This window comes from Oncorhynchus mykiss, chromosome 30 (assembly GCF_013265735.2).
Source record: "Oncorhynchus mykiss isolate Arlee chromosome 30, USDA_OmykA_1.1, whole genome shotgun sequence".
Lineage (NCBI taxonomy): Eukaryota > Metazoa > Chordata > Actinopteri > Salmoniformes > Salmonidae > Oncorhynchus > Oncorhynchus mykiss.
The window spans coordinates 4,213,197-4,236,303 of NC_050570.1; the positions used below are offsets into that span (position 1 = coordinate 4,213,197).

Consider the following 23,107-nt stretch of genomic DNA (forward strand, 5'->3'; position numbering starts at 1 on the left):
CCTTTTCATGTGGATATATATATATTTTTTTCTGCACATGAAACATGGGACCAATGATTTACATGTTGCGTTTATATTTTTTATTCAGTCTAACACAGTATAATTCACAATAGCCACAAAACCTAGCAGTCAAACAGGGAAATGGTGCCAATCATTTTTCCCACCATTCATTGTTTCAGTGTTTCGAAAATCCCTCATGGGAAAAAATAAATGGTGGAAAACAATGGGTACCATTTCACTGTTTGACCGCAAGGTTTTCTGGGTATCATGACACCTCCACTGTGTTGCTCTATTGTCTTTTTTTTTTTTATATCTAATTTATGTAGTTCCGTACCTGTCTATTAAAGTTATGTATTATATCATTTTACATACGTATTATGTTATGTTTTATGTATAAGGTGTTGCCTTGGCAACAGGACATCGGGGACCTGATCAGAGAAAGCATTCGTAAGCAAAGCCTCCATAGAGAAAGAAGGTAATCGCTCCATATGATACGGTAGTCTGGTCATCTTACTTGATGTTAGTCATTAGAGCAAAGTTTTATTGAAGTGTATGAAGGTTTATTCTTATTTTTGTATGTGACTGGTGGTGGTTTGCTACTGGGGTGTGAGTGTGGTGCGGGGAAATGAAAATGGATACGCAAATCAAGAACTCCGTTTAGAGAACAGGAGGAAAAATCCATATCAAGGGGACTTTACTCATTTTATTAATGTACAAAGTCCGCGCACCATACCTTAGCGAACCCTTATGGGCTGTAGATTATAACTCGTTACACTAATACCGCAGTTAAATGAACCCTTCGTGACTGTAAAAGGGTAGCACGGAAAATGTTTTGGTTTAGGTCATTTCTATCCACTAGATAATGATGACTCGGGTTACATTTATTTAACGGAGTGGATTGATGGATCTATTAAAAATAAATAAAAACACGTATGTAACTAAAGTGAATAATTAAATGTTAAACTTCAGTTGGAGAAAACACAAACGGGGCTGTCCTATCTTCTTGTGACAGCGTGAGGGCGTCCAAGAGCGTCCTGATTGGTTGAAATAGGCAAGCCTTTGATAGTCCTGAAGGCCAATTAGATTAATAGGGACGGACTTTTTTTATACAATTCGGATAAACTGTTGTGAACCAATTGCAGATATGCCAGCGGTCTAGTGAAATAACCCCATTGGACGAGAGACTCGAATGATCGGCATGGAATTGTTTAGGGAACTTGAGGGTGGGTGAATGACCAGAGTGAGCTACAGTTAGTTATGTAACGAAATATACCGTTAGTAGCCTACTGGTGATTTGATTGGATAGATGATGAGACGGGTGATCAGAAAGAAGTAAATGTATTTTTATGAATAAGAGACGGAGCGAGGAGAGGATTGCACATCTGGAAATGTTGGTGAGTGCAGCTATTCTATTCATTCTGTATCCACATCATCATTGTATCATTTAATTTACTTTAAATGTACTTTAATCTACTTTAATGTAATGTCATGTAGCCTGGGGATTTCTGTAAGGGATGACACGCCAATGGACTATTGGATTTTATCATGTGTGTCATTATGCAGACATTAACATGAAACACTCATAAAGATTTGCACTGTGTGTCATATAAAACTCGGGAAACATATGCGGAACAGAAGAGGAGTCCATGCCCACACAATGGCGCATCTCCGTATTCTTTATTATTTATTGATGAGAACATTTCAATGCTCTTTGTCTCTATTCTAATATAGTGTTACAAATAAACATCGTGGTAAATTGCATCGATGCTCCACAGATTAGAATAGAAACTCCATACAGAATGCTACAGGTTTTCGTTATTAGATATTTTGAGCAACATTTTTAATGGTTTCGATGTTGGTAGAAAAGGAACTCCACAGAATTACAGGACCCAGACTGGCTGACATTCTTGCGCCTCTACAGGTATTCGTCATTCGATATTTTCAGCAACTGAATTGAACAACACATTTTGTTGTACATCGTTGTCTGGAAAACATCTCCCTTCCCTCTGGCAGAAGAATCGCAGGTTAGCGTTTTTCGTCATGAATGTTGTTCTGGAGGCAGCTCTGCCGAATGGTCACTAGCTAGCACAGCCACAGTCATCAAATCAGATTTTAAACCTAACCCTAATCTTAAATTAAGACCAAAAAGCAAATGTTTGCTTTTATAAAAAAAATTATATAGCCAATTTTGACTTTGCAGCTGGCTTATCTAGTGGAAATCTCTCAGATCTGCCTCCAGGACAAGACTCATCCCAATAAACATCAAACTGTAGAAGAGTCACACCATTTCACCACGTAGGTGTGACTTGGCTCAGACAGCATGATCTGATTCTGATTCCATTCCCTGACTTCCTCTCTGTACGTTGCATTTGACTGGTCCTCAGTGTGTTTCAGTTGGACAGACTGGACAGAGCGCAGCCGACACAGCGACGGTGTGAGTGGAGCAGAGAGAACCGAGGATGGGGGGCGGAGGTCAGCAGACGGAGTCAAGCGAGCCGGCCAAGGGTGACGGGGTTGGGCCCGATGGAGAGCGAGGTGGCAGTGCAGTCTACACCTGGGAAGAGGTTCAGAGGCACTGCCACAGAAGCGACCAGTGGTTGGTCATCGACAGGAAGGTCTATAATATTACCCAGTGGGCGAAGAGACACCCGGGGGGCATCAGGGTCATCAGTCACTTTGCTGGAGAAGATGCCACGGTCAGTAGCCTAACTATGGAAGTTGTTGGTGAAATGTTTTCAAGTTATTCCAAGAAGACTGTTGCAAATGTTATAATGTTGTAGGTATGACATATTACACTAGTTGTTAGTGGATCGTACATTGTGACTCTATTACATATTACACTAGTTGTTAGTGGATCGTACATTATGACTCTATTACATATTACACTAGTTGTTAGTGGATCGTACATTGTGACTCTATGACATATTACACTAGTTGTTAGTGGATCGTACATTATGACTCTATTACATATTACAGTAGTTGTTAGTGGATCGTACATTATGACTCTATTACATATTACACTAGTTGTTAGTGGATCGTACATTGCTGGATCCTAATTTCATGATAATCTCTTAACTAATCTCACAGTTAATTATTTAGTATTTATTTGTACTTTTTAAAATATTTGTTAAATTATCTGAGAGACAAATTAATGACATGTGTATATATTTCTCTTAAACAACATAGATTGATCTATGTCTCTAATTTCTAGGAAGCATTTGTTGCATTCCATCTCGATCCAAATTTTGTCAGGAAGTTTCTGAAGCCGTTGCTGATTGGAGAGCTGGCACCGACAGAGCCCAGCCAGGACCAGGGGAAAAACGTGAGGAGGCCCATCTTTATTTCTCTCCCTCTACAGCACCATGCCCATAACATACATCGTTGTAGGCTACATAATGAAACATAGAATGTGAAGCCTACAGCATCTCTCCCTCTGACACAGCATCACTCCCACTCTAACATACTGTAGGTTTAGGTAGGGACCCGGGGACCAATGTGAGGCCTGTCTTTCTCTGGCTGATAGGGAATTACATGCTTCTCAGACTGAATGCTGTGCAGAATGATCCTTTCTACAATGTGTCAGAAGAACCGGGGACCAAGTCGTAGTGTGTCATCTTCAGTCATCTACTATAATAACTAGGGCACATTATACCAGCCTGTCTATGTGCCGAGATGCCCCTATAACTAGATCACATTATACCAGCCTGTCTATATGCCCAGATGCCCCTATAACTAGATCACATTACCAGCCTGTCTATGTGCCCAGATTCCCCGCTGCCCGCTGTCTGTTTACCTAATCAGGAGTCTTACATCTTATCCTGGTTCTCTTCAGCTTTCTGTTACTTCTATTTCCTTACCCTTCTTCTTCCTCTTCTTCTTCCTCTTCTTCTTCTTCTTGAGCTGGTCTGCTCCACACAACTGTTTCAACTCCTGCTGAGCACCTGTACAGTGCCAAAATCCTGGAAAGTGTCAACCATTGTACCAGTGCCTAAGAAGTCAGGAGCCAAATCACCAAATAACCTTTGACCTTTGGCCCTCGCCCCCTTTTGGCCAAATGCATGGAAAGGGTTGTTAGTAAGCACCTTACCCTGTCCATAGCAGATCAACTTGACCCGTTACAGCTAATTGACATAATTTTAGTCAAGGTGTACCTGTGGATGTATTTCAAGGCCTACCTTCAAACTCAGTGCCTCTTTGCTTGACATCATGGGAAAATCAAATGAAATCAGCCAAGACCTCAGAAAAAAATGTGTAGACCTCCACAAGTCTGGTTCATCCTTGGGAGCAAATTCCAAACTCCTGAAGGTACCACGTTCATCTGTACAAACAATAGTACGCAAGTATAAACACCATGGGACCATGCAGCCATCATACCGCTCAGGAAGGAGACTCGTTCTGTCTCCTAGAGATGAACGTATTTTGGTGCGAAAAGTGCAAATTAATCCCAGAACAACAGCAAAGGACCTTGTGAAGATGCTGGAGGAAACAGGTACAAAAGTATCTATATCCACAGTAAAACGAGTCCTATATCGACAGAACCTGAAAGGCCGCTGAGCAATGAAGAAGCCACTGTTCCAAAACCGCCATAAAAAAGCCAGACTACGGTTTGCAACTGCACATGGGGACAAAGATCGTCATTTTTGGAGACATGTCCTCTGGTCTGATGAAACAAAAATCGAACTGTTTGGCCATAATGACCATCGTTATATTTGGAGGAAAAAGGGGAGACTTGCAAGCCAAAGAACACTATCCCATCCATGAAGCATGTGGGTGGCAGCATCATGTTGTGGGGGTGCTTTGCTGCAGGAGGGACTGATGCACGTCACAAAATAGATGGCATCATGAGGAAGTAAAATTATGTGGATATTTTGAAGCTACATCTCAAGACATCAGTCAAGAAGTTAAAGCTTGGTCACAAATGGATCTTCCAAATGGACAATGACCCCAAGCATACTTCCAAAGTTGTGGCAAAATGGCTTTAGAACAACAAAGTCAAGGTTTGGAGTGGCCATCACAAAGCCCTGACCTCAAAGCCCTGACCACAGAACTGAAAAATTGTGTGTGAGCAAGGAGGCCTACAAACCTGACTCAGTTACACCAGCTCTATCAGGAGGAATGGGCCAAACTTCACACAACTTATTGTGGGAAGCTTGTAGAAGGCTACCCAAAATGTTTGACCCAAGTTAAACAATTTAAAGGTAATGCTACCAAATACTAATTGAGTGTATGTAAACGTCTGACCCGCTGGGAATGTGATGAAAGAAATAAAAGCTGAAATAAATAATTCTCTACTATTTTTCTGACATTTCACGTTCTTAAAATGACATGGTGAGCCTAACTGAGGGACAGGGAATTTTTACTAGGATTTATTTACATTTTTTACTTAACTAGGCAATTTCAGTTAAGAACAAATTCTTATTTTCAATGATTGCCTAGGAACAGTGGGTTTTACTGCCTGTTCAGGGGCAGAACGACAGATTTGCTCGGGGGTTTGAACTTGCAACCTTCTGGTTATTAGTCTACCGCTCTAACCACTAGGCTACCCTGCCGCCAGATTAAGTGTCAGGAATTGTGAAAACTGAGTTTATATGTATTTGGCTAAAGGTGTATGTAACCTTCAGACTTCAGCTGCATGTGTATGTGATTATTTTAATGAAAGTGATGCCAAACAAAAAATGTCCATCCTGGATGTGGACAATAAAGTTTTATTCTATTCTTCTTCTTCTTCTCTACAGGTTTCTCTTCTCAATTTACACTGTCGTCATCCCTGTCCTTATCCCTCTCCTTATCCCTGTCCTGTCCTTATCCCTCTCCTTCTCTTTCTCCCTCTCCCTCTCCTGTCCTTATCCCTCTCCTTATCCCTGTCCTGTCCTTATCCCTCTCCTTCTCTTTCTCCCTCTCCCTCTCCTGTCCTTATCCCTCTCCTGTCCTTATCCCTTTCCTGTCCTTATCCCTGTCCTGTCCTTATCCCTCTCCTGTCCTTATCTCTCTCCTGTCTTATCCCCCTCCTGTCCTTCTCCCTCTCCTGTCCTCTTCCTCTCCTGTCCTTATCCCTCTCCTGTCCTTCTCCCTCTCCCTCTCCTGTCCTCTTCCTCCCCTCCACTCCCTCAATTCTCATCTCTCTACCATCATCCACCTTCCTCCTGGTTCATCTATTTTGCTCTATCACAGTGGGTCTTTCTGTAATTCCAAGCATCCTAATTTCTCACATCCTGAAATCAAGGACAGATTAATTGAGATAGACTTCATACGTCTGTAATGATTATTGATCACCTCTAACCCATACAGGCAGTACTGGTGCAGGACTTCCAGGCCCTGCGTGACCGTGTGGAGAGTGAGGGTCTCCTCCGTGCCCGCCCCCTCTTCTTCAGCCTCTACCTGGGCCACATCCTGCTACTAGAGGCCCTGGCTTTGGGCCTGCTCTGGGTCTGGGGGACCAGCTGGAGCCTCACACTGCTCTGTTCCCTCATGCTGGCCACATCTCAGGTACCATTACAGTATTATTAGGGAGTACAAGAAGATATTTGACAGGCAGATTCAAAGGTTAGGCATAGGGATCGAAGGTTAGGGTTAGGGTTAAGATTAAGGATTAGGTTAGGTTTATGTTTAAGGTTAGAATTAGAGGATTAGGTTAGGATTAAGGTTAAGGTTAGGTTTAGGATTAAAGTTAGAATTAGAGGATTAAGGTAGGGTTAGGATTAAGGTTAGAATTAGATGATTAGGTTAGGGTTAGGATTAAGGTTAAGGTTAAAGTTAGGTTTAGGATTAAGGTTAGAATTAGACGAATAGATTAAGATTTAGGTTAGGGTAAGGGTTTAGGTTAGGTTTAAGATTTAATTTTATTTATTTATTTAATTTATTTATTTACCATTATTTAATTAGGCAAGTCAGTTAAAGAACAAATTCTTATTTACATTGACGGCCTACCAAATGACAAAAGGCCTCCTGCGGGGACGGGGGCTGGGAAAAAATAATAAACAACACAAAACATGGTACAAACATTATTGGACACAGACAACAGCACAAAGGGCAAGAAGGTAGAGACAACAATACATCACGCTAAGCAGCCACACCCGTCAGTAAGAGTGTCCATGATTGAGTCTTTGAATGAAGAGATGGAGATAAAACTGTCCAGTTTGAGTGTTTGTTGCAGCTCGTTCCAGTCGCTAGCTGCCTTTCTTTTTCACTCTCAGGCCCAAGCTGGCTGGCTGCAGCATGACTACGGCCACCTGTCAGTCTGCAAGAAATCCGGCTGGAACCACAAACTGCACAAGTTTGTCATTGGACACCTAAAGGTAGGCTACTGGACAATGGTTGGACATTTGACAATACTGTTTCTTTAGGCTGATCTTCTGCTACTATTTGGTTAAGTTAACCGGACACAGTTTAAACCTAGTTCTAGACTGAAAACCATTCCCAATGGATAATCAGCTTTGAAAGTACATTTTACTCCAGGACTATGTTAAATCTGTGTTCAGGAAACTGTCCCTTTCACTTTCCTACATTCACCAGAGCAGTGTTACATTTCCAAGTTCACTGCTATACATTAACCCTATTTTGTGTAGTGTCCAACAGGTGTAAGTTACAGTAAGTGTAATTGTGTGTACCATTAATAAGTAACAGTAGCTGTGTGTTTCCAGGGTGCCTCTGCTAACTGGTGGAACCATCGTCACTTCCAGCACCACGCTAAGCCCAACGTGTTTAGTAAAGATCCTGATATCAACTCACTACATGTCTTCGTCCTGGGAGACAAACAGCCTGTAGAGGTAGTTATCACTATAGTATATTTGTGATTCCTGCCCCAACTGGACTCACAACCTAGTAGGTAGCCAAGTGGTTAGAGTGTTGGACTAGTAACCGGAAGGTTGCAAGTTCAAACCCCCGAGCTGACAAGGTACAACTCTGTCGTTATTCCCCTGAACAGGCAGTTAACCCACCTAGGCCATCATTGAAAATAAGAATTTGTTCTTAACTGACTTGCCTAGTAAAATACAAATATTTAAAAAACTTAGTGCTTTGTGACCCATCTGACTTCCTGTCATATTTGAATAATAATCTAAATATTCATGTAATATTTAAATAATATTATTATTATTATTAATATTTAAATATCTATGTAATAGTTCATTAATGTAATATTCATGAAATAACCATGTAATAGCTCATTAATTTAATGTAATATTCATGAAATAACCATGTAATAATATCCATGTAATAGCTCATTAATTGAATGTAATATTCATGAAATAACCATGTAATAATATCCATGTAATAGCTCATTAATTGAATGCAATATTCATGAAATACCCATGTAATAATGTCCATGTAAGGGTTTGTCTCAGTCGTGTTAAAACGGTATTAGTGTTTCTGTGTGAGATCCATCTGACTCCTCGTCTCTGTCTATTGCAGTATGGTATAAAGAAGTTGAAGTACATGCCCTACCATCACCAACACCAGTACTTCTTCCTCAGTAAGTTGCTGAACACGTTTCATGGATTTCTGTATAGAATCACATCAACTTCCATTGAACACACAAAGCCAAAAGACAGACCACTGTATGTATGTATGTAATACCAATATTATCCGTCTGTGTTTCAGTTGGACCTCCACTAATCGTTCCAGTGTTTTTCAACATCCAGATATTCCGGACCATGTTTTCACAACGGGACTGGGTGGTGAGATTTCATACCAACTAAATGTAGACTTAATCCTCTTCATTCTTATCTGGAACGTAAAGGCTTCCACGAGAGAGTAGTTCTCATTTACAACTGTGACCTGGCCAAGATAAAGCAAAGCAGTGCAACACAAACAACACAGTTACAAACATACAGTCAATAGCACAATAGAAGAGTCTATATACAGTGTGTGCAAATGAGGTAGGATAACAGAGGTAAGGCAATAATAATGGGGGTGACCAGAGAGAGATACCTGCTGGAGCGTGTGCTATGGGTGGGTGCTGCTATGGTGACCAGTGAGCTGAGATAAGGCGGGACTTTACCTAGCAAAGACTTATAGATGACCTGGAGCCAGTGGGTTTGGCGACGAATATGAAGCGAGGGCCAGCCAACGAGAGCGTACAGGTCACAGTGGTGGGTAGTATATGGGGCTTTGGTGACAAAACGGATGGCACTGTGATAGACTGCATCCAATTTGCTGAGTAGAGTGTTGGAGGCTAATTTGTAAATGACATCGCCGAAGTCAAAGATCGGTAGGATAGTAAGTTTTACAAGGGTATGTTTGGCAGCATGAGTGAAGGATGCTTGGTTGTGAAATAGGAAGCTGATTCTAGATATAATTTTGGATTGGAGATGCTTAATGTGAGTCTGGAAGGAGAGTTTACAGTCTAGCCAGACACCTAGGTATTTGTAGTTGTCCACGAATTCTAGGTCAGAACAGGTAGACAGGTGTGCGAAGCAAACGGTTGAAGAGCATGCATTTATTTTTACTTGCATTTAAGAGCAGTTGGAGGCCACGTAAGGAGTGTTGTATGGCATTGAAGTTCGTCTGGAGGTTAGTTAATTAACACAGTGTCCAAAGAAGGGCCAGAAGTATACAGAATGGTGTTGTCTGCATAGAGGTGGATCAGAGAATCACCAGCAGCAAGAGCGACATCATTGATATATACAGAGAAAATAGTCGGCCCAAGAATTGAACCCTGAGGCACCCCCATAGAGACTGCCAGAGGTCAGGACAACAGGCCCTCCGATTTGACACACTGAACTCTGTCTGAGAAATAGTTGGTGATCCAGGCGAGGCAGTCATTTGAGAAACCAAGGCTGTTGAGTCTGCCAATAAGAATGTGGTGATTGACAGAGTCGAAAGCCTTGACCAGGTCGATGAATACAGCTGTACAGTACTGTATCTTATCGATGGCGGTTATGATATCATTTAGGACCTTGAGCGTGGCTGAGGTGCACCCACGACCAGCTCTGAAACCAGATTGCATAGCGGAGAAGGTACGGTGGGATTCGAAATGGTCGGTGATCTGTTTGTTAACTTGGCTTTCGAAGACCTTAGAAAGAAGGGTAGGATAGATATGACTATGTGAACACCTGGGGGCACTAAATCCTTGTTCGTTGCTCACTAAAGCTAGCGAGCATAATACCACTAACACTGACTGTACCATCAGAAATGACTAGCTTCCTAATCAACAGTGATAATTGTTGCTTTGCTAGGAACCCCAGATGTGATCATGTCTGTCCGTAATACCAATCTTTGTCTCCTGTGAAGGATCTGGCGTGGTCAATGAGTTTCTACCTTCGCTTCTTCTGCTGTTACTATCCCTTCTTTGGTTTCTTTGGCTCAGTAGCATTGATCAGCTTTGTCAGGTAAAGTATGAACTGAGAGGGAGCTCAAAGATTAACTCATTCATTCTTTGTATTCAAACTATCTACAGTATTAGAACACAACACAATGCTGTGCTTGATGTAATAATGTAATATAATATTGTGACTGAATAATTATATTGTGAATATTGTACTGTATATATAGGTTTTTGGAAAGCCACTGGTTTGTATGGGTGACCCAGATGAGTCACCTTCCTATGGAGATGGATCACGAGCGACACCAGGACTGGCTCACCATGCAGGTAACATGTCATCATTACTAGACACCAGGACTGGCTCACCATGCAGGTAACATGTCATCATTACTAGACACCAGGACTGGCTTACCATGCAGGTAACATGTCATCATTACTAGACACCAGGACTGGCTCACCATGCAGGTAGCATGTCATCATTACTAGACAACTGATCTAGGATCAGGTCCCCCCTGTCCATACATTCCTATTCATTATAATCTTAAAAGGCTAAACTGATCTGGGAACAGCAGTCCTGAGTACAGGCCCAGGAGTGTTTTCTGGGGCTGTGCCTTCTGTAGTTCTCCAGCAGAGGGAGGTATAACGTGTCTCTTTCTCTGGTCTTAGTTGAGTGCTACTTGCAACATTGAACAGTCAACCTTCAACGACTGGTTCAGTGGACACCTCAACTTTCAGATTGAACACCAGTAAGTGAAACAAATATCCCACCTTACTGTTATCTGTCAAACAGTATATACTGCATTTATATGGCCATTTATCAGGTCACTGACATACTAAAGTTATAGTTTAAGTTATAGTTTAAGTTTATAGTTTAAGTATTCAGCTTCATTTGATCTTAAATATAACTTGTTGTTTGTACTAAATACTCTACCTCGTAAGAGTGTTTAGATACAATCCTGCTCAAAAACTGAGGTTTCTCTGAAAAACTATGATTGTGTCTGATCTCTCTCTCCTTCCTCCTCCCCACTCTCTCTCTTTCTGCCTCTTTCTCTAATCTCTCTCTCCCTCTCTCTCCTTCCTCCTCCCCACTCTCTCTCTCTGTCTCTCTCCCTCTCTCTCCTTCCCCCCCCCCACTCTCTCTCTCTCCTTCTCTCTCTCTGCCTCTTTCTCTAATCTCTCTCTCCCTCTCTCTCCTTCCTCCCCCCCACACTCTCTCTCTCTGCCTCTTTCTCTAATCTCTCTCTCCCTCTCTCTCCTTCCTCCTCCCCCCCACTCTCTCTCTCTGCCTCTCTTTCTCTGTCTCCCCCTCTGTCTCCCAGTCTGTTTCCTACCATGCCCCGTCATAACTACCACCTGGTGGCTCCTCTGGTTCGTGCTTTGTGTGAGAAACATGGAGTTCCCTACCAGGTCAAGACTTTGCAGAAAGGCATGACTGATGTTGTCAGGTAAAGTGTTTTAATGAATACTTGTATAGTGCTATTCCTCTCGGGAATAGATTGTACATCATAAGGTGATACCTGCTGCTCTCAGTCTCCTATGTGATTTACCTGGTTCTTTATCCACCTCTGTTGTTCTCCAGGTCACTGAAGAAGTCAGGGGATCTGTGGCTGGATGCATATCTCCATAAATAAATCCCTTCCTGACTCTGGACGGGATTTAATCCATCGCAGATTAACCACCTGCGAACAGAGAGGACATTTCCTGGATGTTTTTGATGATAATGATCGCTGCAAACATTATTGTGATATAATTGTTTTAATCCTTGTCAGCAGTGAATGGGGATCCATAGCATAAATAGAGGGTTTATATAGTAGGGCCAGGCGTTTTTAAACAACTAAAAAGTATTTATTGACCAATATTTGCAGCATTATCCACTGGGTTTGATGCAGGCAGAAAATCCTAGGAAATGCTCTATAATTGACACAAGTCTCAGTCATTCCAGTCTGGTTGTCCATTCGTTTTTGGTGGAGGGATCGCCTGAACCAGGGGAGGCGCAGCATATGAGTCATAATTTCACAAACCTATTATTTGACAGGGAATTCTATTCGTAGATCAGTGATTTTACACCTCGTTTTTCTCAAGCTGATCGCCTCCAACAGACTCAATCCCTGATCACAGGAGGTTATATAAATGGGGCAATTAGGACACTTAAAGGGGTAATACTATGAATCCAAGCAGAAAATATAAGTGTACAATAAAAAATCTCTATCGCTTGAGATTCCCCGCTGGGATGTTCTTTGCAGACGACAATATATTCTGCAAAACCTGAAATTTAGCGTCACATTTTAAATGGAAAGACAGGATAGACAGCCATCTGACATAATTATGCCGTCTCAGAAGAATGTTTCAACCTTGAAAGGTTGTGGGGGATATATAGTGAAACAGTCTCGTCCTTACATAACAAGACAACATCAATTAACAATATTTCACGACGTCTTTGTTGTCTGTTAATTAACATATGGGTATGATAGGCATTTTTGTATCCGAAAATGTAGAGGGTGAAATATAAACTATTTTCAGAATACTAATGGCTCGCCTATTTTCATTTACTATAGAAATAACACCTTTTATCCATCTCTGTTAAGACGGCAGTATTTGGAGAGATGCGCTTCTCCGCCTCCACAAGGTTCATGTAAAAGCGAAGCTACTCGGAGTGATATTCTAACACTGTTGAATAGTTCTCTGCCTGTAAATACACTCTATCAGCCAGAACAACTTTAACATCTTCACCCAGCTCTCATACACAATGTGTGACAGTGGATTTGTCCATTACTGTGTTTTTTCCGGGCTGCGGCTCCGTTCTTTACGTGTGTTAATGAAGGTGCGCAATTTGGGATTGTCAACTTTTTCGAGAGGGAAGATGGTGCTTGCAAAAGCCATATCCTCATAATTTATTCTATAGCAAATTAAAATGCCTACTTGGTTCTGAATTGTGCTACATTTTCTTACATAAAATACCTATTATTCCCATAATAATGTTAATACCAGGCAATGAATAAGTAAACTATTTATGTCCTTAAAATACGCTAATACTGCTGATGAGAATAATTGTTGGCGATTATTTAATTTGAAGTCAATCCACATGGTTGGGAATTGATTTTGGATTTATTGGATATTTATGTTATATGATCATGGTGTAAGAAAGTGCTATATCAGCAACTTGAGGTCAGTTTATCGAACAGCAACCGAAACGCCTGGCCTTAATCATTGGTGACTAGATAGACTATTCCTCCCCAAACGGAAAAAAAATACATTGATATATATTTTAACAACATGTATGTACATGCATGTACGTATATGTAAATTACAGATATCTAAATATATGTTTAAGCCTTATATTACATATATTTAAATATATCGACATATTACAAAATTGGCCTTTTTCATATTTCTACAAATATGTTTATATCTTTAAATATATGGAAATACATTTTGATAGCGTGCTGTGGTAGCTAGTAAAATAATTTACCAATTATATTTCATAAATATATTTTGCCATATTTTAATGAATTGAAATGTTTGCCTTTTACCTGAATACTGTTGCTAGGCTACATTAAAATCCAATGCATAAAACCACCAAGTTCAGACCTATACTTTGGCAAGTGTGACAACAAAATAATGAATGACAACTAAAAAGTTCATAAAATATAAATTAACATGTTAACATATTTGTAAAATATGTGTAAAATATACACTTGCACCTGACAACCTTCTCTACCCTGATGATATGTTTTGAGTCCAATGGAAGCTGGTGGGAGGAGCTATAGGAGGACGGGCTCATTGTAAAGGCTGGAATGGAATCAATGGAATGGAGTCAAACATGTGGTTTCCATGTCTTTGATACCGTTCCATTGATTCCATTCCAACCATTACAATGATCATGTCCTCTTATAGCTCCTCCCACCAGCCTCCACTGGTTGAGTCTCTATTGCCCTCTAGTACCCAGCATCAGGTTTCTAAAGTGGTGTTTTGCATGCACAAGTTGTAGTGGGAAATACATTCCGCAGCCATTGAGGTATAGCCCACCTGCCACTTATGAAACATAGTAAAAAATTAAACAAGATGTATATTTCGAAAAGCACTTGAACATAGAACATATTTGTAAATATGATAATGTACTGTCCATCCTTGGTGTCCCGAGCTGTCCGTCCATCACAATTTGAAATGGTCCCGAGCCCCATCCCCGGCTCCAACTGACAATTTAGAATTTTATTCAGAAGGAAAATATATTTTACTAAACACTCATACAATTTTATTAAAATATGTTTTTAACCTGTTTTGGTGACAGAGGAAAAGACTTCTTCACCTGCAAGCAAGCGTTTTGGGGCGGTAGGGTAGTGGTTAGAGTGTAGAGGTGGCAGGGTGGCCTAGTGGTTAGAGTGTAGAGGTGGTAGGTAGCCTAGTGGTTAGAGTGTAGAGGTGGTAGGGTGGCCTAGTGGTTAGAGTGTAGAGGTGGTAGGGTGGCCTAGTGGTTAGAGTGTAGAGGTGGCAGGTAGCCTAGTGGTTAGAGTGTAGAGGTGGTAGGGTGGCCTAGTGGTTAGAGTGTAGAGGTGGCAGGGTGGCCTAGTGGTTAGAGTGTAGAGGTGGCAGGGTGGCCTAGTGGTTAGAGTGTAGAGGTGGTAGGGTGGCCTAGTGGTTAGAGTGTAGAGGTGGCAGGTAGCCTAGTGGTTAGAGTGTAGAGGTGGTAGGGTGGCCTAGTGGTTAGAGTGTAGAGGTGGTAGGGTGGCCTAGTGGTTAGAGTGTAGAGGTGGCAGGGTGGCCTAGTGGTTAGAGTGTAGAGGTGGCAGGGTGGCCTAGTGGTTAGAGTGTAGAGGTGGCAGGTAGCCTAGTGGTTAGAGTGTAGAGGTGGCAGGGTGGCCTAGTGGTTAGAGTGTAGAGGTGGTAGGGTGGCCTAGTGGTTAGAGTGTAGAGGTGGCAGGGTGGCCTAGTGGTTAGAGTGTAGAGGTGACAGGGTGGCCTAGTGGTTAGAGTGTAGAGGTGGCAGGGTGGCCTAGTGGTTAGAGTGTAGAGGTGGTAGGGTGGCCTAGTGGTTAGAGTGTAGAGGTGGCAGGGTGGCCTAGTGGTTAGAGTGTAGAGGTGACAGGGTGGCCTAGTGGTTAGAGTGTAGAGGTGGCAGGTAGCCTACTGGTTAGAGTGTAGAGGTGGCAGGGTGGCCTAGTGGTTAGAGTGTAGAGGTGGCAGGTAGCCTAGTGGTTAGAGTGTAGAGGTGGCAGGGTGGCCTAGTGGTTAGAGTGTAGAGGTGACAGGGTGGCCTAGTGGTTAGAGTGTAGAGGAGGCAGGTAGTCTAGTGGTTAGAGTGTAGAGGTGGTAGGGTGGCCTAGTGGTTAGAGTGTAGAGGTGGCAGGGTGGCCTAGTGGTTAGAGTGTAGAGGTGACAGGGTGGCCTAGTGGTTAGAGTGTAGAGGTGGCAGGGTGGCCTAGTGGTTAGAGTGTAGAGGTGGCAGGTAGCCTAGTGGTTAGAGTGTAGAGGTGGCAGGTAGCCTAGTGGTTAGAGTGTAGAGGTGGCAGGGTGGCCTAGTGGTTAGAGTGTAGAGGTGGCAGGTAGCCTACTGGTTAGAGTGTAGAGGTGGCAGGGTGGCCTAGTGGTTAGAGTGTAGAGGTGGCAGGGTGGCCTAGTGGTTAGAGTGTAGAGGTGGCAGGGTGGCCTAGTGGTTAGAGTGTAGAGGTGGCAGGGTGGCCTAGTGGTTAGAGTGTAGAGGTGGCAGGGTGGCCTAGTGGTTAGAGTGTAGAGGTGGTAGGGTGGCCTAGTGGTTAGAGTGTAGAGGTGGCAGGGTGGCCTAGTGGTTAGAGTGTAGAGGTGGCAGGGTGGCCTAGTGGTTAGAGTGTAGAGGTGGCAGGGTGGCCTAGTGGTTAGAGTGTAGAGGTGACAGGTGGCCTAGTGGTTAGAGTGTAGAGGTGGCAGGTAGCCTAGTGGTTAGAGTGTAGAGGTGGCAGGGTGGCCTAGTGGTTAGAGTGTAGAGGTGGCAGGTAGCCTAGTGGTTAGAGTGTAGAGGTGGCAGGTAGCCTAGTGGTTAGAGTGTAGAGGTGGCAGGTAGCCTACTGGTTAGAGTGTAGAGGTGGCAGGGTGGCCTAGTGGTTAGAGTGTAGAGGTGGCAGGGTGGCCTAGTGGTTAGAGTGTAGAGGTGGCAGGGTGGCCTAGTGGTTAGAGTGTAGAGGTGGCAGGGTGGCCTAGTGGTTAGAGTGTAGAGGTGGCAGGGTGGCCTAGTGGTTAGAGTGTAGAGGTGGTAGGGTGGCCTAGTGGTTAGAGTGTAGAGGTGGCAGGGTGGCCTAGTGGTTAGAGTGTAGAGGTGGCAGGGTGGCCTAGTGGTTAGAGTGTAGAGGTGGCAGGGTGGCCTAGTGGTTAGAGTGTAGAGGTGACAGGTGGCCTAGTGGTTAGAGTGTAGAGGTGGCAGGTAGCCTAGTGGTTAGAGTGTAGAGGTGGCAGGGTGGCCTAGTGGTTAGAGTGTAGAGGTGGCAGGGTGGCCTAGTGGTTAGAGTGTAGAGGTGGCAGGTAGTCTAGTGGTTAGAGTGTAGAGGTGGCAGGTAGCCTAGTGGTTAGAGTGTAGAGGTGGCAGGGTGGCCTAGTGGTTAGAGTGTAGAGGTGGCAGGGTGGCCTAGTGGTTAGAGTGTAGAGGTGGCAGGGTGGCCTAGTGGTTAGAGTGTAGAGGTGGCAGGTAGCCTAGTGGTTAGAGTGTAGAGGTGGCAGGGTGGCCTAGTGGTTAGAGTGTAGAGGTGGCAGGGTGGCCTAGTGGTTAGAGTGTAGAGGTGGCAGGGTGGCCTAGTGGTTAGAGTGTAGAGGTGGCAGGTAGCCTAGTGGTTAGAGTGTAGAGGTGGCAGGTAGCCTAGTGGTTAGAGTGTAGAGGTGGCAGGGTGGCCTAGTGGTTAGAGTGTAGAGGTGGCAGGTAGCCTACTGGTTAGAGTGTAGAGGTGGCAGGGTGGCCTAGTGGTTAGAGTGTAGAGGTGGCAGGTAGCCTAGTGGTTAGAGTGTAGAGGTGGCAGGGTGGCCTAGTGGTTAGAGTGTAGAGGTGGCAGGGTGGCCTAGTGGTTAGAGTGTAGAGGTGGCAGGGTGGCCTAGTGGTTAGAGTGTAGAGGTGACAGGTGGCCTAGTGGTTAGAGTGTAGAGGTGGCAGGTAGCCTAGTGGTTAGAGTGTAGAGGTGGCAGGGTGGCCTAGTGGTTAGAGTGTAGAGGTGGCAGGGTGGCCTAGTGGTTAGAGTGTAGAGGTGGCAGGGTGGCCTAGTGGTTAGAGTGTAGAGGTGGCAGGTAGCCTAGTGGTTAGAGTGTAGAGGTGGCAGGGTGGCCTAGTGGTTAGAGTGTAGAGGTGGCAGGGTGGCCTAGTGGTTAGAGTGTAGAGGTGGCAGGGTGGCCTAGTGGTTAGAGTGTAGAGGTGGCAGGGTGGCCTAGTGGTTAGAGTGTAGAGGTGACAGGGTGGCCTAGTGGTTAGAGTGTAGAGGTGGCAGGGTGGCCTAGTGGTTAGAGTGTAGAGGTGGCAGGGTGGCCTAGTGGTTAGAGTGTAGAGGTGACAGGTGGCCTAGTGGTTAGAGTGTAGAGGTGGCAGGTAGCCTAGTGGTTAGAGTGTAGAGGTGGCAGGGTGGCCTAGTGGTTAGAGTGTAGAGGTGGCAGGGTGGCCTAGTGGTTAGAGTGTAGAGGTGGCAGGTAGTCTAGTGGTTAGAGTGTAGAGGTGGCAGGTAGCCTAGTGGTTAGAGTGTAGAGGTGGCAGGGTGGCCTAGTGGTTAGAGTGTAGAGGTGGCAGGGTGGCCTAGTGGTTAGAGTGTAGAGGTGGCAGGGTGGCCTAGTGGTTAGAGTGTAGAGGTGGCAGGGTGGCCTAGTGGTTAGAGTGTAGAGGTGGCAGGGTGGCCTAGTGGTTAGAGTGTAGAGGTGGCAGGGTGGCCTAGTGGTTAGAGTGTAGAGGTGACAGGTGGCCTAGTGGTTAGAGTGTAGAGGTGGCAGGTAGCCTAGTGGTTAGAGTGTAGAGGTGGCAGGGTGGCCTAGTGGTTAGAGTGTAGAGGTGGCAGGGTGGCCTAGTGGTTAGAGTGTAGAGGTGGCAGGGTGGCCTAGTGGTTAGAGTGTAGAGGTGGCAGGTAGCCTAGTGGTTAGAGTGTAGAGGTGGCAGGTAGCCTAGTGGTTAGAGTGTAGAGGTGGCAGGGTGGCCTAGTGGTTAGAGTGTAGAGGTGGCAGGTAGCCTACTGGTTAGAGTGTAGAGGTGGCAGGGTGGCCTAGTGGTTAGAGTGTAGAGGTGGCAGGTAGCCTAGTGGTTAGAGTGTAGAGGTGGCAGGGTGGCCTAGTGGTTAGAGTGTAGAGGTGGCAGGGTGGCCTAGTGGTTAGAGTGTAGAGGTGGCAGGGTGGCCTAGTGGTTAGAGTGTAGAGGTGACAGGTGGCCTAGTGGTTAGAGTGTAGAGGTGGCAGGTAGCCTAGTGGTTAGAGTGTAGAGGTGGCAGGGTGGCCTAGTGGTTAGAGTGTAGAGGTGGCAGGGTGGCCTAGTGGTTAGAGTGTAGAGGTGGCAGGTAGCCTACTGGTTAGAGTGTAGAGGTGGCAGGGTGGCCTAGTGGTTAGAGTGTAGAGGTGGCAGGGTGGCCTAGTGGTTAGAGTGTAGAGGTGGCAGGGTGGCCTAGTGGTTAGAGTGTAGAGGTGGCAGGGTGGCCTAGTGGTTAGAGTGTAGAGGTGGCAGGTGGCCTAGTGGTTAGAGTGTAGAGGTGGCAGGTAGCCTAGTGGTTAGAGTGTAGAGGTGGCAGGGTGGCCTAGTGGTTAGAGTGTAGAGGTGGCAGGGTGGCCTAGTGGTTAGAGTGTAGAGGTGGCAGGGTGGCCTAGTGGTTAGAGTGTAGAGGTGGCAGGTAGCCTAGTGGTTAGAGTGTAGAGGTGGCAGGTAGCCTAGTGGTTAGAGTGTAGAGGTGGCAGGTAGCCTAGTGGTTAGAGTGTAGAGGTGGTAGGGTGGCCTAGTGGTTAGAGTGTAGAGGTGGCAGGTAGCCTACTGGTTAGAGTGTAGAGGTGGCAGGGTGGCCTAGTGGTTAGAGTGTAGAGGTGGCAGGTGGCCTAGTGGTTAGAGTGTAGAGGTGGCAGGGTGGCCTAGTGGTTAGAGTGTAGAGGTTGCAGGGTGGCCTAGTGGTTAGAGTGTAGAGGTGGCAGGGTGGCCTAGTGGTTAGAGTGTAGAGGTGGCAGGGTGGCCTAGTGGTTAGAGTGTAGAGGTGGCAGGTGGCCTAGTGGTTAGAGTGTAGAGGTGGCAGGGTGGCCTAGTGGTTAGAGTGTAGAGGTGGCAGGGTGGCCTAGTGGTTAGAGTGTAGAGGTGGCAGGGTGGCCTAGTGGTTAGAGTGTAGAGGTGGCAGGTGGCCTAGTGGTTAGAGTGTAGAGGTGGCAGGGTGGCCTAGTGGTTAGAGTGTAGAGGTGGCAGGGTGGCCTAGTGGTTAGAGTGTAGAGGTGGCAGGTGGCCTAGTGGTTAGAGTGTAGAGGTGGCAGGGTGGCCTAGTGGTTAGAGTGTAGAGGTGGCAGGTAGCCTAGTGGTTAGAGTGTAGAGGTGACAGGTGGCCTAGTGGTTAGAGTGTAGAGGTGGCAGGGTGGCCTAGTGGTTAGAGTGTAGAGGTGGCAGGGTGGCCTAGTGGTTAGAGTGTAGAGGTGGCAGGGTGGCCTAGTGGTTAGAGTGTAGAGGCGGCAGGGTGGCCTAGTGGTTAGAGTGTAGAGGTGGCAGGGTGGCCTAGTGGTTAGAGTGTAGAGGTGGCAGGTAGCCTAGTGGTTAGAGTGTAGAGGTGGCAGGGTGGCCTAGTGGTTAGAGTGTAGAGGTGGCAGGGTGGCCTAGTGGTTAGAGTGTAGAGGTGGCAGGGTGGCCTAGTGGTTAGAGCGTTGGACTAGTAACCCCCGAGCTGACATGGTACAACTCTGTCGTTTTTCCCCTGAACAGGCAGTTAACCCACTGTTCCTAGGCCGTCATTGAAAATAAGAATTTGTTCTTAACTGACTTGCCTAGTTAAATAAAGGTAAAAAATAAATAAGTTTTCATTAAGCTTGCTAAAACACCTAGCTAGCTAGCTCCTTCTTTAGCTTGCCACAAATGTGCAGTGTGACTAACCAAGGTTAGAATTGTTATAAAAATTTAAGTTGAGTTCAGTTAATGTCAAGTATGTATTAAATATAATTGAATTGCCAAAGCTATTTTAAAAATGAATAAAAAAATTATCTTGACTAGCCAAGCAATGTGTTGCTTGCTAGCCTTAGAGAAGGGTTGGGTGTCTCTTGAAACAGAATCTGGCCTTACACGAGATTTAAAGGGGAACCGCACCCACTGATGAAGGTGAATTGGGACAGATTCCACCAGGCTAGGTTATGAAGGTTAATTGGGACATGTTGGTTCCACCAGGCTAGGTTCTGAAGGTAAATTGGGACATGTTGGTTCCACCAGGCTAGGTTCTGAAGGTAAATTGGGACAGGTTCCACCAGGCTAGGTTATGAAGGTGAATTGGGACAGGCTGATTCCAACAGGCTAGTTTATGAAGGTAAATTGGGACAGGTTCCACCAGGCTAGGTTATGAAGGTGAATTGGGACAGGCTGATTCCACCAGGCTAGGTTATGAAGGTGAATTGGGACAGGTTCCACCAGGCTAGGTTATGAAGGTGAATTGGGACAGGTTCCACAGGCTAGGTTATGAAGGTGAATTGGGACAGGTTGGTTCCACCAGGCTAGGTTATGAAGGTGAATTGGGACAGGTTCCACCAGGCTAGGTTATGAAGGTGAATTGGGACAGGTTCCACCAGGCTAGGTTATGAAGGTTAATTGGGACAGGTTGGTTCCACCAGGCTAGGTTAGGAAGATGAATTGGGACAGGTTCCACCAGGCTAGGTTATGAAGGTGAATTGTAACAGGTTGGTCCCACCAGGCAATGTTATGAAGGTGAATTGGGACATGCTGTTCCACCAGGCTAGGTTATGAAGGTGAATTGAGACATGTTCCACCAGGCTAGGTTTTGAAGGTGAATTGGGACAGGTTCCACCAGGCTAGGTTATGAAGTTGAATTGGGACAGGCTGGTTCCACCAGGCTAGGTTATGAAGGTGAATTGGGACAGGTTACGTCAGGCTAGGTTACGAAGGTGAATTGGGACAGGTCAGATGTCACTAGCCTGATTCAAGTGTCCTACCTGTTCCATTTACAGCCAAGTGGTAAAGTGCTTTTTGTTCTAAAGGACAAATCTTTTCATTTTTTATCGTATCTTTATTTAACCTTTATTTAACTTGGCAAGTCAGTTAAGAACGAATTCTTATTTACAATGACGGCCTACCCCGGCCAAACCCTAACCTGGACGACGCTAGGTCAATTGTGGAACTCCCAATCACGGCCGGTTGCGATACAGCCTGGAATCAAACCAGGGTCTGTAGTGACGCCTCTAGCACTAAGATGCAGTGTCTTAGACCGCTGTGCAACTGGGGAACCCCAAAATCACTCTACTAGTGGTATCTGCTTGGCTGGGTAACTAGTTAAACTTACGGGGTATTTTTATTGTACAACTTTTCACATATTACACATTACTGTTGTTGATGAAGCCATATGTGCTAATTCGTCACTATTTACCACATCCACAAAGTCATACAGGCTGCCTATTTCTACAATGAATTACTTACAATGGGATTTCAACCTAACCTTAGCCTTAACCACAAATTTTGGCCACTTTAGATACTGCCGGCAGCATGCTATAGGCTACAACTGCGGGAAGCAACTGACTTCGGGAATTCACACCTATGTGAAGCTAGCACAATAAGGATTAGTCACAGTAGTGGAATTTGCAGTTTGCCTTCAAAATAAAAGTTCCCCATTGAAAGTGATGCAAACGGATACAAATAATGGGAACAGGCCATATTACATTTTACACAAAAATAAAAACAACTGTTGAAATCCCACTGTTGATGTATCCGACTTCAGAATTGGATTGGGGGCATACTTATATACTCTGTACAGTCTTACCTATGGATCTTGGGTCGATGAAACAGGGTATCAGCCTGCTCCGGGACACCCACAGACTTCAATTCTGAAGAGTGGCACCCCTTTGTGCACGGGAGGAGGGGGGGGGGGGGGGGGGGGGGGGGGCGTTGTCTTGCTGAAATAGGAAAAGACCTTCCCCAAAACTGTTGCCACAAAGTTGGAGGTACAGAATCCTCTAGAATGTCATTGTATGCTGTACAGTTAAGATTGCCCTTCATTGGAACTACTGTAAGGGGCCTAGCCCATTATTCCTCCTCCACCAAACTTTACAGCCTGAACCATGAAAACCCCCTTAAGAGCATTACTCCTTTCCATTTGTCGCTTTGCATTGCGTCAGGTAGCGTTTTCCTGGCATCCGCCAAACCGAAATCCGTTCGTCGGACTGCCACATTGGTGAAGCGTGATGGATCGCTGCAGAGAACGCGTTTCCACTGCTCCAGAGTCCAATGGCAGATGGCGAGATTTACATCGCTCCAGCCGATGCTTGGCATTGCGCGTGGTGATCTTAGGCTTGCGTGCGCCTGCTCGGCCACGGAAACCCATTGAATCAAGTTCCCAAACTAACAGTCCTTGTTCTGACGTTGCTTCCAGAGGCAGTTTGGAACTCGGTGGTGTGTGTTGCATCAGGTGGCAGATTATTTTTACCCGTTTCAGCACTCGGCGGTCCCGTTCTGTGAGCTTGTGTGGCCTACAACTTACCGGCTGAGCTGTTGTTGCTTCTAGACCTTTCCACTTCAAAATAACAGCACTTACAGTTGACCCGGGCAGCTCTAGCAGGGCAGAAATTTGACAAACTGACTTGTAAAGGTGGAATTCTATGACCGTGCCACGTTGAAAGTCACTGTTTACAAAGCATTTGACAAATACAAATTTGAACATTGACACCTTATTTATTCTTCATCTTGTGGGG

The 23,107-nt window shown here is 45.0% G+C and overlaps 1 protein-coding gene across 7 annotated transcripts; it reads left to right on the top strand.

Annotated features, from left to right (window-relative positions):
- Positions 1–388: 388 nt before the first annotated feature.
- LOC110521168 (fatty acid desaturase 2) lies at positions 389–13,834 on the top strand. 7 transcript variants are annotated; one of them, XM_036968513.1, is made up of 15 exons: positions 389–1,394; positions 1,922–2,024; positions 2,201–2,295; positions 2,395–2,696; positions 3,212–3,322; positions 6,289–6,486; positions 7,194–7,295; positions 7,641–7,766; positions 8,410–8,470; positions 8,599–8,675; positions 10,231–10,328; positions 10,492–10,588; positions 10,928–11,007; positions 11,581–11,706; positions 11,841–12,025. In XM_036968513.1, exons 4-15 carry the CDS (start codon positions 2,460–2,462, stop codon positions 11,890–11,892), a joined length of 1,365 nt encoding a protein of 454 aa, XP_036824408.1. In that variant the 5' UTR covers positions 389–1,394; positions 1,922–2,024; positions 2,201–2,295; positions 2,395–2,459; the 3' UTR covers positions 11,893–12,025. The 7 variants fall into 7 exon arrangements, with proteins under 7 accessions (XP_036824408.1, XP_036824412.1, XP_036824411.1 ...); XM_036968517.1 differs by having other exon boundaries at positions 2,228–2,295; XM_036968512.1 differs by having other exon boundaries at positions 394–1,394; positions 2,385–2,696; positions 11,841–12,030.
- The last annotated feature ends 9,273 nt before the right edge of the window (positions 13,835–23,107 follow it).